This window comes from Macrobrachium nipponense, chromosome 21 (assembly GCF_015104395.2).
Source record: "Macrobrachium nipponense isolate FS-2020 chromosome 21, ASM1510439v2, whole genome shotgun sequence".
In the NCBI taxonomy this organism is placed as follows: Eukaryota; Metazoa; Arthropoda; class Malacostraca; order Decapoda; family Palaemonidae; genus Macrobrachium; species Macrobrachium nipponense.
Window position 1 is genome coordinate 79,352,678 of NC_087212.1, and position 16,649 is coordinate 79,369,326.

The following is a 16,649-nucleotide window of genomic DNA, read 5'->3' on the forward strand; positions in this document are numbered from 1 at the left end:
AAAAGGAGATTCTGTGAATGAAGTTCTAGCAATCTTTAATAAACTCGTAATGGCACCCCAATCATTAGGAATTTATATCCTCTTCCATTTTGTCAGAATAGGCCTCTTAATGAGAGAAAAACTTAGTTATATCTTATTATTATTATTATTATTATTATTATTATTTTATTATTATTATTATTATTATTATTAATTATTATTATTCAAATAAACCCTTATATATAGAACAGGCCCACTACAGGAACCACTGACTTGCAATTCAAGCTTCCAGAGAACATTGAATGCTGTTTGATAAAAGAAGTAAACAGCACACTCTCGGTCTTACGCAGATCGAGAGTGTTTGCCCGGAATGAATTTCGGCCAAAAGATAAAGGACCTGCCTGGTGGCTTGATATTTAGTAGGCAATAAAGGTTTGCTTCTTGGATATTAAAACCGCGCCGCCTAATTGGGAACACTTCACGGTGGTTGTCAGGCCACTATTTTTTTGGGCGGCTTTTACTCGAAGTTTCCAAATGAATCTGAGTTCGATCCTAAAATTATAAATAGGAATAAAGAGGGCAATTTTCATATATGTAAGTCTTAGATAAGTTTTTAAAACACTATTATTATTATTATAATCATTATTACTTATTGATAAGTTAATAACTGCAGCTTATGTTTGCGATTTTGAGATACGTTATATTTTTGAGGAATGACTTCTTTTAGAAGCATAAGATTTGAAAACTATATTGTAATGTTTCAGAATTATACAGCAGTTCTCTAGAACTGCTGTATAATTCCACCATATTTCAATAACAGGAGGTTGATAAGTTCGATTAATAATAATATCTTCTTCCCAGCTGGTTCCCATTTTCATATGGGTTTACCGTTTCGGTTGAGCCATTTCCATCTATTTCTATCCTGCGCTTCTGCCTCATTAATTCCCTTCTCTTGTAAGTCTCCTCTCACACAGTTCTTCCATCTCTTTCTTGGTCTCCCTCTTCGTCTTCTTCCTTGAAACCCCATCCCCATAGTATGTCTCCCAGCGTGATCCTCATCTCTCCTCAACAGGTATCCATACCATCCTGCGCTTTCTTTGATACTTCCACCACCTTAGTCGACCCCCTTATGTACTCATTTCTGATCCTATCCTCTACTGTCACCCCAGACATCCACCTAAGCATTATCATTTCTGCCACATCCATCTTCTTCTCCTCTGTCTTTCTCATGCTTTCTGTTTTCGTACCATACATCATTGCTGTTCTTACTACTGTCTTTTGAATTTTTCCTTTTAACCTCAACAGTACTCTTTTGTCACAAAGAACTCCAGAGGCCACTCTCCAGTTGTTCCAGCCTGCCTGTACCCAGTGTTTTACTTCTTCCATACTTCCTCCAGCATTAACAAAGGATCCCAAATACTTAAACTTATCAACTCTCTTTATTTGTTCTCCACCAAGCTGAATACTTTCTCTATCATCCCCTTCATTGGTGGAAACATATATTCTGTCTTAGATCTGCTTATTCTTATTCCTCTGTCTTCCAGTATTTGTCTCCATCTTTCCAATTTCATTTCCAGATCTTCCCTGCTCTCTCCACACAGAACAATATTATCCACATACAATATGCTCCATGGTACTGCCTCCCTTACTTCCTCTATCATAACATCCATCACTATGCTAAAGATAAATGGGCTCAGAGCTGACCCCTGGTGTAATCCTACTCTCACCTCAAAACTCTCTGTCTCCCCAACACTGCTCCTCACTATGGTAAATACATTCTGGTACATCTCTTGTATTAATTGCACATACTTCTCTGGTACCATCTTCTCCCTCAGACTCCTCCATACCTCTTGTCCTGGGACTCGGTCATAAGCCTTTTCAAGTTCAATGAATACCATATGTAGGTCCCTTCATTTGCTTTTCCCCAAATTTCTTTATTAGTTGGCTCAGACAAATATACCATCTGTTGTTTCCCTTCCCTTCATAAATCCCATCTGCTCTTTACCTCTTTGTACTTCTTCTCTCAGTCTTGCATCTATCATCCTTTCCAGTATCTGCAAAGTATAGGACATCAATTTAATACCCATATAATTACCACACTCTTGGACATCGCCATTCCCTTTAAAAACTGGGACCAATATGCTCCCACACCACTCATTTGGCCTCTTTTGCTGCTCAAGGATCTTTATCATAAGAGCGTACAGTATATCCACTCCTTCATCTCCTAATGCTTTCCATGCCTCCACAGGAATCATGTCTGGCCTGGTTGCCTTCTCATTTTTCATTTTCTTCAGTGCATTTAGTACCTCTTGCCTAGAAATCCTCATTACCATGACAATGTTCACTTGTTCATCCTCTCTTATTAGTCTATAATTTTCTTCATTTAACAACTGTTCGAAATATTCTTTCCATCTCTTCACAATGTCTTCCTCCGCTCTAAGTGCTACACTAACTTGATCTTTTGTTTATTTGATGTGTAATATCTTTGGTGCTTTTATTTCTAGCCTTTGATTGCTTGATCATCTTCTTTAATCCTTACTTTGTCCCCAGCTCTTATACACATCATCATACGACTTTGCTTTAACTTGGGCTACCACCTTTTTCACCACCTTGTTTTTCTCTCTGAACCTATCTCTGTCCACCATTAACTGTGACTCTTCCCAGTTTTTCTTTGCCTCCTTCTTATCTTTTACTACTTTCTCAATGTCTTTATCCCACAACCAACTCTCCTTTTCTTCTCATATGATTCCAGATGTCTCTCCTATCAGCTCAATTCCATGCATTCTCATTACTGCTGCATTTTCTGCCCACCATCCTTGAACATCTTTAATTCCTATATTAATATCCTCGAAAACCCTCCTCTTAAAATACCTCTTCTTATCCCCTTCCCTCACTAATTTGTACCATTTACTTTCCCTTATCCCTTTACATAGCAGTCTGTGTTGGGGGCTACATGGTCGCCTGGAATAATTTTGCAGTTCTTGACCTCCACCAGTTTTATCCTTTTATACAGGAAGTAGTCTATCTGGGAGAATCTTCCCAACTCTTATATGTTATTAGATGTTCCCTTTTCTTCTTAAAGAATGTGTTTACTATTGTAATGTTGAATGGCACAGCAAAGTCCACTATACTCTCTCCTCCTGGGTTTCTCTCCCCAATTCCATGGCCCCCATGCACCCGACCAATCGCCTCATTTTTACTTCCGACATGGCCTTTCAAATCTGCCTATACTATCACCCTCTCATGTTTTTCCAGTTCTTGCATTACTCCATCCATGTCTCTCCAGAAATTTCCCGTCTCTTCTTTTTTACAACCAACTTGTGGTGCATATAATCTTATAATACTCAGAATCTCTCCTCCATAACATATCTTCAATCTGATGACACAGTCATTCTTTCTATGCACTTCTATCACTGTATTCTTCAGTTCACCAGACAGTACTATGCCAACTCCATTTCTACCTCGTTTATTTGCTCCATCACCCAACTCTTTAGCTTTATTTCCTTTCCATCGCGTTTCTTGCACACACAACATCTTTTCTCTCAAGTCAGCCAATTTTCTACCTCTCCCAGTCAGGTACCCAATATTAAGCTGGCATACTCTAAATCCAATGTGAGCTCGCTTTTTTAGCTGCACCCGCTCCTAATGCAGTAGCCTTTGCCTTATCACAGTGTCTCTGTGCGTCATTTACGGAGTACGCCCTAGCATTCATTACCTCTTTCCATATTTTGGCTCATTCCATTTTTAGGTTTTAGCACAGATTTTTACAGCTGGATGCCCTGCCTGACACAACCATCCCAATTTTTCCGGGCTTGGGACCAGCACCCATAAGGACTTGCTTGCCCCCCAGGTGGCTAGGTTCGATTAATGATAATATATGGTCTTCTAATTTTATAATCAGTTAGTAAGGCATCTCCATTATCCTGTCATTAGGACGGCAAGGCTTCAACAGCTACTTTTCATTTCGAGTAAACAACATCGATTTATGTACACACACACACACACACACACACCCACTTATATATATATATATATATATATATATATATATATATATATATATATATATATATATATATATATATATTATGATCACTTTAGCACTTATTCATTTATCACACATATCCACAGGTGAAATATAAAATGCACAGTGTAGGTCCGGACTGGTTTTGACTTTATTTCAAACATATCGTTGATGGCTTGAATATAAAGTCGAAACTGGTTAGGACCTACTGCTGCCTCTTACTTTTCTCCTGTGGATATATATATATATATATATATATATATATATATATATATATATATATATATATATATATATATATATATATATATATATATATATATAACCTATACAATGAAGGCAGGGGAAGCACACCAACAGGTCAAGGAACTCATATTTATCAAGTTTGCAACGTTTCGAAGCCAACCAGCAGGCCTCATTTTCAACGGCTAAAAAGAAGTATCATCTCTAATTAGTACAATAAACAAAATTAAGCTACAATGACTTAAAATACCACAATGTAAAGTACAATAAAACAATCACAGTTAAAAACACAAATAAGGACCAACCGTTGAGTGTGAAGACAGAGGAAGGACTAACAAAAAACGTAAACAGTTCACGAGAGGTAAAGAGGTGTAGACGTGGCATGGGTGTTCAGTGAGGGGACCAGTTTTTTAATAAATAAAGATGCATTAATTGTTAAAACCTTGTGATTGGAAGCCCAAAACCTTAACGTCCTTGGGCAGAGCTTCCTTTAGCAAAATTTTCGCTATAAAGAAACTTTTCCTATTTTTTGAAAGGTCACTTTTTTTCAAGACTCATTCCAGAAGTATTACAGTGTATCCTGTGGAATTTTCGCTGTGTTAATTTATTTCCTGAAGGACTCGTAACGCTCAGAATTTCAAGCGAGCTTGAATCCTGACTGGGCCAATGAAAGTTCGACTTTTGGCAAGATTTTTGAAACATACAAATTATTGTCTCATCTTCGTTTCCCACTTCTTCTATGACAGTCTTTTGGACTTTACATTCTGCTCAAAGGCTGATTTGATTGTGGAGTGTCTTGACTGAAATTTGATGAATAGTAATTTGTCTAATCATATTTCAAGGAAGCGTATTCTGGTTGAACTCTTATTCATGAGCGTTCATCTCGTTTTCTATGATGCATTATCTATATAATTTGGGTCAATTCATGCTCCATCAAAAGAAGCGAGTGTAATCGGCTACTCATTATGAACTAAAAAAGCCAAATTTTGAAATAATGACTGAACTTGAAATGTTTTCGTTGTTTCTGTACAAATTTTGACAGGCGTTACTTTCTGTAGCGACTTTATAGTGCTTGCCTCATTTATTTTTATTATTATATATGACTCCATAAATGCTGGCAAGTGCAATTCCCTCTACATTTCCTTAAGTATTGATTTTCCGTCTTGTTTCGAATACTACTTTATTCCTATTTTTCTATTTATTTCCTTCTCAGTTATGCCCTGTCACTTTTATTCTATTATCCTTCTCGAAGTTTTCCTCTACGGAATAACTTGCTTTCCTTTTGACTGAGTTTGTCCCCTTTGTATGCCAGTTATTCGTGTCTCTCTGTACCTTACTTTATAATAATAATAATAATAATAATAATAATAATAATAATAATAATAATAATAATAATAATAATAATAATAATAATAATTTTGACTATATGCCTCAATTAGCCTTCTATCTCTATCTTACAACAATACCAGCTTTTATTTTTTATCTCTTTAAATGCATTTCCTTGTTTACACCTTTGCTTTGCTTCCTTCCAGTCATCTGTGTGTGTGCTTTTTTTTATGTTTTTTTCTCTTTTCCTCTTCTGAATCTTTCTATTTTCGTCTACTCTTTTTCCTTCCGTCATTATTGGCCAGTTTTTCTCCCTCGACGATCTTTATAGAACTGGCATTGCTGAATGCAATGGACCTTCTGCATATTTAGATTTCCCTTGGCCCGACGCCATTGTTGGGCTTGCTTTGTTTATTCCTTTATTGGGAAGGCAGCGGCCTTTCCCTTCTGTTGTCCAACTTTTGCTGCTGAGCTTCGCGCCATTTTTTACGGCGTTCATGGAAATTCCAGCCTCCACTGGAAGAAATGCCGGAATTTTTAATTCATCACAAAAATCGCAGCTGTCAGTCGTTAGGAATTTGTTGCCTGCTCTCGGGTATGAAAATTTTCTTCTTCTAAAAAAAATCCTTTTAGCTATGCCCATACGTTTGCCTATAGCGAGCAGTTAAATATTTAGGGATTTGTGAATTCAAACTGCATAACCAGATAACGTGCAATACTATGGGTACTTTTTTTATCTGTAAGATTTGTGAAAGAGGAGATTTTATTGTAATATCTGGTTGATGTCCATCAGATATCTTTGGTCGTTACTGAGTGAAATTTTTCGCAATTTTCTTGTCGCCCGAATTCTTCATGGCTAGTCAGTTCCCGTCATATCTGGACATAAGCATTTCATTTCAAGGGACGTTGTCTTCAAAACTTGGCGTCTGAGCTACATTCCCATGATGTATAAAAGGGCTTAGCTGCCAAAATACTTGAATAGTGTTCCTGTTTTTGACGGGGCAAATAAATCTGAACTGAAATTTCCTGTAGGCCTGAGAGTCTGGTGTTAGCACCTAAGGACTGCCCTGAGGCCGAAGAGTAACTGTGTCATTCCTTTTTTCCCATATTTTCTGTTTACATTTCACACATGCCGTTTGTTCCATCCTCTTGTAGCATTTATAGTCACTGCTTATTTCATAAAAATACATTTTTTTTCGTTTCAATCTTATTGCTTCTTATTTTATTTGTTTATCTATTTTGATTTATTTCTTCATTTCACCATCAACCTATTTTAATTTTCCCTTCACCTAATCTAACCCATCCAACTTTTACCTTGTTGCATTAATCACTCTTTTAAACAATTCTTATCTTTCCATTAATCTGCCGTATACGAGCATCCCATTCCTTGCATTATATCTTTCTATTATTCAGCCTTCCTTAGTTTACCACATCTGATTCTTGTAATCATATCCCTGTTTTTTGCTTTACTTCTCTCTCCCTTCTCCCACTTTCTGCTATATGCCTTCCTCCCTCCTTATCCTTCTATTTCTGCTCTGCTGCAAATTCCTCTTCTCTTCCCCAACTTGTTGACTTCGAGTATTTTTTCTTCACCTTCGTGACCCAAAATATTTTCTGATGTGAAATCGGTTATCCTCTCCCATCATCAGTTCCTCATCTCCTGCTGGGCAACTCTTTCTGCGTTGTGTTAGGTTTTTCTTGTTTTCTTTCTCTAATGGTCTTCTATGAGTTTCTTTTACTTGTTGGAATTGCATTAGGTTTAAACGTGAAGGGAAACATAAAACTACTAGTCAGACAAGAGATTATCACGATTTTGAACACCTTACGATTTTAAACACTTGGTTGTTTCTGAAGCCTCGACGACGTGGTCGTTTCAGCTGATAAGGAAGGAAAACGATCAAAGTTATCAAATTCCTAACTTTCATCCAGCTAATTTATGTTGCAGTTACTGCAGCATAAATTGTAAGTTCTCTCTCTCTCTCTCTCTCTCTCTCTCTCTCTCTCTCTCTCTCTCTCTCTCTCTCTCTCTCTCTTCTAATACTTTGCTTATTAAGACTGCTCTATTGTCATGCTCTTCAGGAATAATGCAAGTAATTCAAGGCAACAAATATTCCTAATAATAACTGAAAAAATTCATCTACAAAAGTGGCTGAATGTGCATTTAAAAGGGATTACAATAGCTCTAATCTTTCATAATTAAAGAAGTGTTCCTTATTTTATTTTAACTTAAATCTGCTCATATCTATCTATCAATATAATTCTATAATATATATAATATATATATATATATATATATATTATATATATATATATATATATATATATATATATATATATATATATAAGAGGTTCAGGAGGTCCATTGATACTCACATGAAGGCCAAGATTTATCATAAAACGTTCCGCACATCAACTTTGTGCATCTTCAGTCTGTTAAAAGAGAAATGCATATATTAAAAAACTAAAAATAAGGATTCACAATCGTATTCATGTTAAAATGCGATAAAAATAGTTAAAAAAGAGAAGAAGAACCACTGAGGTACCAACCAACTAGAATGGAAGGAAAGCAAGGAATGATTTCTGAGAGAGCCAGGTCCAAGACGTTGACTATGCCAGATGTAGAGGTGAAGCCGAGGAATTGTTATTCAATGGGGGAACCAGTCTTTTAATAATTAACGATTCCAAGGTAGTCAGGTGGTCCGGGTCTTTAGTGTAACCTATTATCGAGAAGTGCTGTTTCAATATATTTATTTTGCATATGGTGGCATGATTCTTGATATTAGAAAATTTAGGATTACTAATTCTTTGACCTGTTCTATAACTGAAACCCATATGGCTACAACAGCTCATCTGCAATAATCTTCGAGTAGACCCCACGTAAGTTGCAGGGCATCCTGCGCATTTGAATTTATATACAACGTTGGATCTCATAAAGTCCTGTAGACGATCTTTGAAATTAAAAAGTGAGCCAATTTGGCAAGGATTGTTTGAGATAAGTTTAAATTTGAGACAAGGAATTTCTATTTATATTATTTGTGTGAGTCTGAGAGAAAACTTCGATTTAGTGATATATGGAATAGACGCATACATTAGTTTCTTTGGGACATCCATTAGCGGAGGAGGTGGTTGGATATAGTTGAAAAATGTGCCAGTTGGATGAGTATTTCAAAGCTCTACAGACCAATGTGTATATGGTATTAATTTTAAAGGTTTTCTGACAAGAACTATAGAAGTTATTGGCTAATCCCGTGAACGTCTTTTTTCGATATACTGCAGTCGTGAATTCTGAATTGACTCTAGTGACAAGGATGTCTAGAAATGGTAATTTGTTTTCATTTTCTATCTCCATAGTGAATTTAATGTTGGGATGTTGTACGTTAATATGTTCCAAAAATTTTGAAAAGTACAAATGTGTAGTCAACATATCTTCTGTAATACATTGGTTTACAAGAAATAGGACAATTGTCTAAAAATTCTGTTTCCAAATATGACATAAAAAAGTTGGCAAATATTGGCCCAAGTGGCGACCCCATAGCAACTCCATCGACCTGCGAATAGAGTCGTTGATTAAAAATAAACATGGAATCTTGCACAGCAAGTTCAAGAAATTGTTTAAAAAGGGTTTTACTAAAACCATGAAATACAGTGTCATCGCTAATAAAAATCTTATTCAAAATAATATCTATCGTTTCGTTCAATGGTACATTCGTAAACAACGATTCCACGTCAAAACTGGCCATTTGGTAGTCTCCGTCCTGATGGATGATTTGTTCCTGAAATTGATACCCATTTTTCAAAGTGTTTTCGTTAATGAAATATTCAGTTAATAGTGATACTAAGAATTGGGAGATAGAAAAAGAATAACTATTGTATGCAGCCATAATGGGCCTAACAGGTGTGCCTGGTTTATGAATTTTCAGTAGGCCATATGGTATACTAAACGAAGAACCTGTGACATATAATTGCTGGTGTGTAGTTTAATTTATTACTCCTTCATTTTCCAGTTTCCTTAAGAATCTGTTTACTTTATCTTCTCTTTTGTAAATGTCGAGAAAGTTGGGGTCACCATGTAGTTGAAACTTTGTTGTATCAGATAGAATGGTTTCAATTTTTTCTATATACTCATTTTTGTTTAGAATCACTACACCTTTGCCTTTATCAAGTTTTCAAATAATTATATCTTCCCGTTTTTTTCTTAATTCAAGTAACAATTTAAGATCATCCTTTCCAGGAGGTTTTAAGGTTAGCATATGTTTGATGAATAATAGAGGACATTTTTTGTTACAAATTATTGGTGTTTTTTTATCATATCTAGTTTCATAGGTCTCTGAAACAACACTTCAAATGGCAAATAGAATCTGGCATAGTCAGGTCTGTAAGACGGTAAGCAAAAATCCAAACCGAAAGATAGTAAAAATTCTTCTCTCTTTGAAAGTATCGATTTCTTTCCTCAGTAGGGTTTTGAGGAAAGAAATCGATACGAAAGCTACGATTGTCCAGAAGCTCTCTTCAACCGTTACACAACTCAAGAACCAATTATTCTCTGAGCTATCATTATTGGACCGTTTATTGTATCAAAAACTATTTCAAAATGTAATTAATGAATTTATTCTTCTGTATTTTGTTGCCACCAAAAGAAGCTTCAGGGCCTGGGTGTTATTATTCCTGATTTCAATCAGAGACACGATTGTATTTTAACCTGTCCAATTATGTACTTTCAAAGAGAGAAGAATTTTACTATCTTTCGGTTTGGATTTTTGCTTACCGTCTTACAGACCTGACTATGCCAGAAAGTCTCCTATCAGCACTTTTGTGGTGTTATACACGCGTATGAATACAATTCCACTCACCAAGCTGTGTTTGTGAAAATCGTTCAAACTCCTTCCACACGATTTCAACTTCTGATGCTAAGAAACCTTTGCTCTTCATTTACTGGGCTTTAAGGAAAAAGCTTTGAAGTTATGACCACAGTGTGTTTCTCTCTGGAAAATCCAAGTCAAAATTTGCTAAATTATCAACTCTCCCGAAGTAAGACTTATCGATATACGTAATTCAATATTTCACCTATCATTAGATCATTCGTCCAAAGTTCGAAAATGTCATATATCACACAGCAGCACCAACCAAGGACAAAACTTATAACTGATTCGGTCCAACCTGCTGATGCACGCGTTGGTCTACCACAGACTAGAAATGAAAGCAATGAATCATTTTGTTATGAAACACCGATATGATGGGCATATTTTACACACTTGATGAATGACTGCGATATGCTGCAGTTTGATAGCGGATGAAAGTAATTTATAAATATAATTCATGTACTATTTGTAATTGCAATTGCAACCACACAAGTAAATGTTCACGTCCATTACCTAGTCACTAACACGACTGTTTGCCTGGAAGCACAACCAGAAAGCAAGCACAAAAATTCCCATTCCTCGGACGAAATCTTTGCGCACCGTAATTCCTCATCTTCAAATCCTAAACTCTCTAGTTTACTCTGAAAGCAAGTAAACGTTGATGTACGTAGAGTAAATGCAAACGATTTTAAACGAAAGCAAAAAAATATCTCATATCATTCAGGATGACCAAGAAAACATCGATTTCATAACATCGCTTTCTTTGCCAGATCCCATTTTCAGTCAAAGGACGATGGGTAATAATTAATTGAAGTAAATATCATTGGAGATGACAAAAGTGGAAAAAAATGAACTCCAGGAACCTGAGGATATAAAAATCATGGCCCTTTAGGCCTTGGCAGTTATGGTTTTGTGGGGGAATGAGCTCCCGAAATTTATGAGTCATAATTTGTAATGAAAGTTCAGGAGCAGAAGCATCGAGTGTCTATATGAGGACAGATGAAGTGGGTGCTTTTTAGAGAACATAGAAGTCGTTTGGAATTCACCTGAGGAGAGAGAGAGAGAGAGAGAGAGAGAGAGAGAGAGAGAGAGAGAGAGAGAGAGAGAGAGTAGTATCATAAGTTTCACCAAAGATGAAATTAATGCAACATGGTATGTTTTTGCAATCATATGATAAGTATTTGTTGATCCTAGTTTTCCAAGGTTCCGGGTAATTATAGCATTTCTAGGAAGAAATATAAATACTTCTAGGATCAAATTAAAGACAGACTTACACAGAAAACTGACTTATCATCAATATGTCACCAGCCTTACTCTCTCCATCGCCACCACCCCTCCCCCCCCCCCCCCTCTCTCTCTCTCTCTCTCTCTCTCTCTTTCTCTCTCTCTATCGATCGACTGATTGAAGGATAAATCTTTGAACCTGCTTTCTTGAATCAGTTATAACATTAACTGACAATCATAGATAAACTAATTATAATAATGTAAAATACTTTAGTACTAAAAAAAATTCCACGAATTGAATAACTAATTGGTGGAGAAACGTGAAAGCAAATTATCCAGTCCCTCTATAATCATTACAATATCATCTGAATAACTAGTTAAAAGTTGTAACAAGGAAACTGATAGAGATAAAGTAAAGAATTATATTAAAAAAACAGTATTGAAATCCATTATAGCCGCCGAGTAAATCAATTATTTAATCCAAATGATTTTTGAAATGAAAAAAGTATCTATTAAAATATATTCATGATAAAATGAAATTTACTTATAAATGCAAGTTATGTGCTCTACTACTGAATAGTACTCGTCAAAGGTTGCCACTAATATTATTAGCTTTTCATTTAAGTCACGATACAAGGAGTGGCCTAAGTGAAAAAGGCATCCATAATGAGAAGTTGTGTTAAATTCTTCTTTAACAGCAGTTATAGTTGCAAATTCGAAATCAGACGCTATGGTGGAAACTTGTAAATTTGGAACTATAGACTTAATTTGAGCAAACAATCTTCTATAAGTTTCAGACCTTTCATCTGGAAGCAAGGCATAGACTACCGGAATGGTAAAGTTATTCTTCACAGCATGTACTGTATAGAATTGTTTAAATAACTGAGGTATCGTCTTAAATGTCCCATCCACTTGTAAATATTCACTGTTCTCAAGTATACTCAAATTCTTCTGGGTTGAATAAATAAATAACCTATCATCGTAAGAACCTGAATCATATAGCAAAAATTGCTCCCCTTTATTAGTTTTAGTCTGCCCATAAGGTAAAACAATTTCCTTTCTATGAATAGGTTTAGATAAGCCTGCTCTCTCCTTTTGTCTTACGTTGTGAATAGTTCTTTTTATAGAGCTTATTGCAGGTAAAGCTTGCGCGGCACTTTCACTTAATTGCGAGGCAGTAGTGGAAATTGCATATTGAGGAGAATCACGGATTCTTTAGCACAATTTTTTACTCTGTTCATAAAACTACGCACTTCGGCGTTTACGGAATCACCCGAATGATTATGTTCACGAGGAAGTTTAATCACTTCACCACATTAGTAATTGCACGGCTTTTGCAATACGATGCGAACTTATTGCACGTCCAATATATCTTGGTATCAACTTGTTTTTCTTTCACGAATGAAAAACCATCGATTTGAAGCATGGGCTTTCCTTTTCCACTTCAAATGTATTCGGCCATATTTGAAGGGCTGCAATATTTTAAGGAAATGAAGTTCTTGGTACTGGCTGGATGCCTTCGACAACGCTTACTATCACTTCAAACAATAATTCAAAATATCAATTTGAACAATTGCCTATTAGAGTAACTTTCCTGTGATTTCAAATAACAATTCGAATAACTTTCACTTCAAACAATTGCCTATTAGAGTAATTAATTTTCTTTCGAACAATTTTCTGTTCGAATAGCTGCTTGTCGAGTAATTGTTTTCGAATAATTATTTTCGATTCATTATTTTCAAATAATTTTCATGAGACGGATTCCTCCACTATCAGCTGATTGGGCTTAATGAACTCGACAGAAAATTTTTAGAAGACTGCTTTTATGATTCTCTTAAATCACAAAAAACTGTTACTTGCGCAACAGTAGGTATTTCAAGAAGTACTATACTGTCCATTTTAAGCCTCTTTTAGTTACACAAGTATTTTTCATTGTTATTTTAATTTTGCTTGAAACAAAACCTAACCCGTATCTTATTTTATTGGCTTTTGTATAAATATTTTTTTAGTGTTGGAGGCTGGACTTTTTGTATTTTAATACGCTTCTTAATATTACAATCCTGTGTCAAACTGAGCTTGACCCAATTATGTTTATGACTATGTTTTAGGTTGTAAAGTCTGTATATCTTTTATGTACAATCCTTAAGCTTGCCTTATGTTATCGCCATATAAACATTAAATTACTTCGGCGAATTTTCTGTTAATTTTATAAAGGGTCCAGGAATCCACTAAACATAGTTAAGAATATTTTATTATGAAACGTCTCATACTGCTTCAGAGTACATCTTCAGCCTGTAATTAAAAATGTTGACAATTTAATTAATAGTAAAATAATACATTAAGACCAAAATATCAAGATAATAAGTTAATTAAAAACCTTAGAGAACATTTAAAACAAACACTAGACTAAAACTTTAAGAAATATGTTAATTAATATTTACAGAAACATTTAAAACAAATAATGAGAGGACGAGTACAAGTACCCTAAGTACAAGTAGAGAAGGGAATAATTTGAAACATAGTTCGGCCAAGATCTCAGTTTATGCTAAATGTAACGTGGCAGCAGCCACGTTTGCAATTCAGAGAAGGAACCAGTCGTTTTGATGTATAATGATTCAAGTGTCGTTAAGTAATTGTTGGGAGTGCTGTCAATGATTGACAAAGGTGTTTTATCAATATTAATTTTACATATTTTGGTGGGTTTTGTTACGGGTATTGGAAATTGGGAGTTGGTTATCCTTTAATGTCCTGTTCTAGATAGCTAACACCCAAGTGACTGGAATATCTCACTTTTAGTGACCGTTTGGTCGATCCGACGTAAATACCAGGACAACCCGGACAATTAAATTTATAAATGAAGTCGGATCTCATGAACGGTGGTAGTTTTTCTTTGTGTGTAAAAAATCTGCGACCAATTTTTGATGGGTTGACAAGGAATCAAGTTTAATTTTTAAACAACCTATTTCACTTTCAATGATTTTCCTTATTCGCTCGCCTAATTTGTTTTTATTTGTAAAAGGAATGGTACAGTACATAACTAGCTTCTTAACATCATAGGAAGGAACTTGCTCAGAAAAATTATTATTTAAAATTCTATTTACTACATTATAAAAAAACATTTACTGGATAAGAATTGTTAATAAGATACCTCTTTAAAAATTCAATTTCTTCGTGAAATAAATTCCAATTTGAGGTATATTTCATAGCTCTAAAAACCAGGGTTGAGATGGCATTAATTTTAAATTTCAAAAAACAAAAACTATAAAAATTATTACCCAAACCCGAAAATGTATGCTTCCTAAAAATGGTAGTGTTGAGTCTATCATCTTCCTTAACAATCTTTAGATCTAAAAATGATAAGCAGTTATTATGCTCGGTTTCCATAGTAAAATTTATATTATGATGCTGGCTATTCACAAAATCCAAGAAGGCTTCACTTTGCCACTTATATTTAAATAATAAAAAAGTGTCATCAACATACCTTCGATAAAAGTGTGGCTTAAAATTAGAAGGGCATTCTGTTAAAAATTTTGATTCTAAAAAGTCCATAAAAATATCTGCAAATATAGGGGCCAACGGGGACCCCATAGCCAAACCCCGTCAAAGAAATTTCTAGGTTTTTCCTGAACGATGCTAAAAAAAAAAAAAAAAAAAAAAAAAAAAATAGCTGACCTGGTTTTCTCATAAAAAATGGCCAAACAAGTATTTCGGTTTCTGTCGGGTGATGCCACCACTAGCATATCTGGTTTTCTCAGAAAAAGGAAAAATGTCAAACAAACTTACGATGCCATTTTTAGGGAAATTGCACGTGGAAAAAAAAGTATATTTGTTGAAAGGTGCTAAAGAAAAACCTACCTAACAAACTGTTTTTTTTTTAAATATAACAAAAAATACGCTTTCATTATCATTGAAATGGCGCATGAAAATAGATGATTTGTCGGGTGGTCTAAAAAAAATTAAAAAAAACATAGCTAGCAGATCTGGTTCTTCAGAAACCTAACAGACTGTTTTTTCTTTAAGAAAAAATCTAGAAAAAAAAAATAATTTTACTTTTATTATAATTGAAATGGCAAAGGATTGATTGATTGATTGTGAGTTATCTGGCTTCACAACTAACAGGGTCACCGACGACCGAAATGTCGAATGAAAATAGATGATGTGACGGGTGGCGCTAAAAATAAATTAAAAAAACTGCTAGCAGACCTGGTTTAAAAAAAAAGAAGAAGAAAAAGCCTGTATTATTAGTGTACCATATGATTTCATCTTTCGGGGAAATAGCGCGACCAGAAAGATTATCTAGAGAGGTTTCAATTTATTTCTTGATCGACAAAATCGTCAGCCACTTTTACATTTATTCATCTGGGCTTCTTAAGAAAGACCCGTATGGAGGTCATGTCTTATTCATATTTCTTATAATGAAATGAAAAATGTACGTTCTCCTTTTGAGTCGCCATATTACGGGGGAAAAGTTATCAGAAACACCCGTTAGAAAGCGCCTCAGTGGCGTGGTTGGTCTTTGCCTGCCACCTGGCTCGGTGGCTGCGAGTTCAATTCTCCTGCATTCCACTGAGGGGGTTAGAGATGTGTATAGCTGGTGATAGAGATCACTCTCGACGTGGTTCAGAAGTCAGGTTGCTGAATAACCATACTGGTTCCATGCAACGTGAAGACACCATACAAACAAACAATAACGGCTTAGAAAGTTCATTGCATATTATAGTCAGATGTATTATTATGTCTGTGTGGTGGAAAATAGTGTTAGATTTTTTTTCCTGTCACTTTTCTTCAAAGCATTGTAATTCTTCTTAGATCGAACTTATGTTGGTTTTTGTGATAAGATATGAGAGAGAGAGAGAGAGAGAGAGAGAGAGACGAGAGAGAGAGAGAGAGAGAGAGAGAAAAGGACATTTCACGATAGCATCGAAAATGCTGCACCGTAAGAAGTTTAGCGCTTTGTGACAGAGTTAGGGAGATAATAGATATGGTTTATAATG

General features: G+C 35.2%; 1 protein-coding gene across 1 annotated transcript in view; it reads right to left on the minus strand.

Annotated features, from left to right (window-relative positions):
• The window catches only part of LOC135197533 (uncharacterized), a 9,141-nt gene extending 6,907 nt beyond the window's left edge, over positions 1 to 2,234 (minus strand). Inside the window, exons 1-2 of the mRNA XM_064224594.1 lie at positions 1,985 to 2,234; positions 1,062 to 1,214 (exon numbers count right to left, since the gene is read on the minus strand). Coding sequence (XP_064080664.1) covers positions 1,062 to 1,214; positions 1,985 to 2,234 — 403 coding nt within the window. The remainder of the gene's footprint in view (positions 1 to 1,061; positions 1,215 to 1,984) is intronic.
• Positions 2,235 to 16,649: the final 14,415 nt, after the last annotated feature.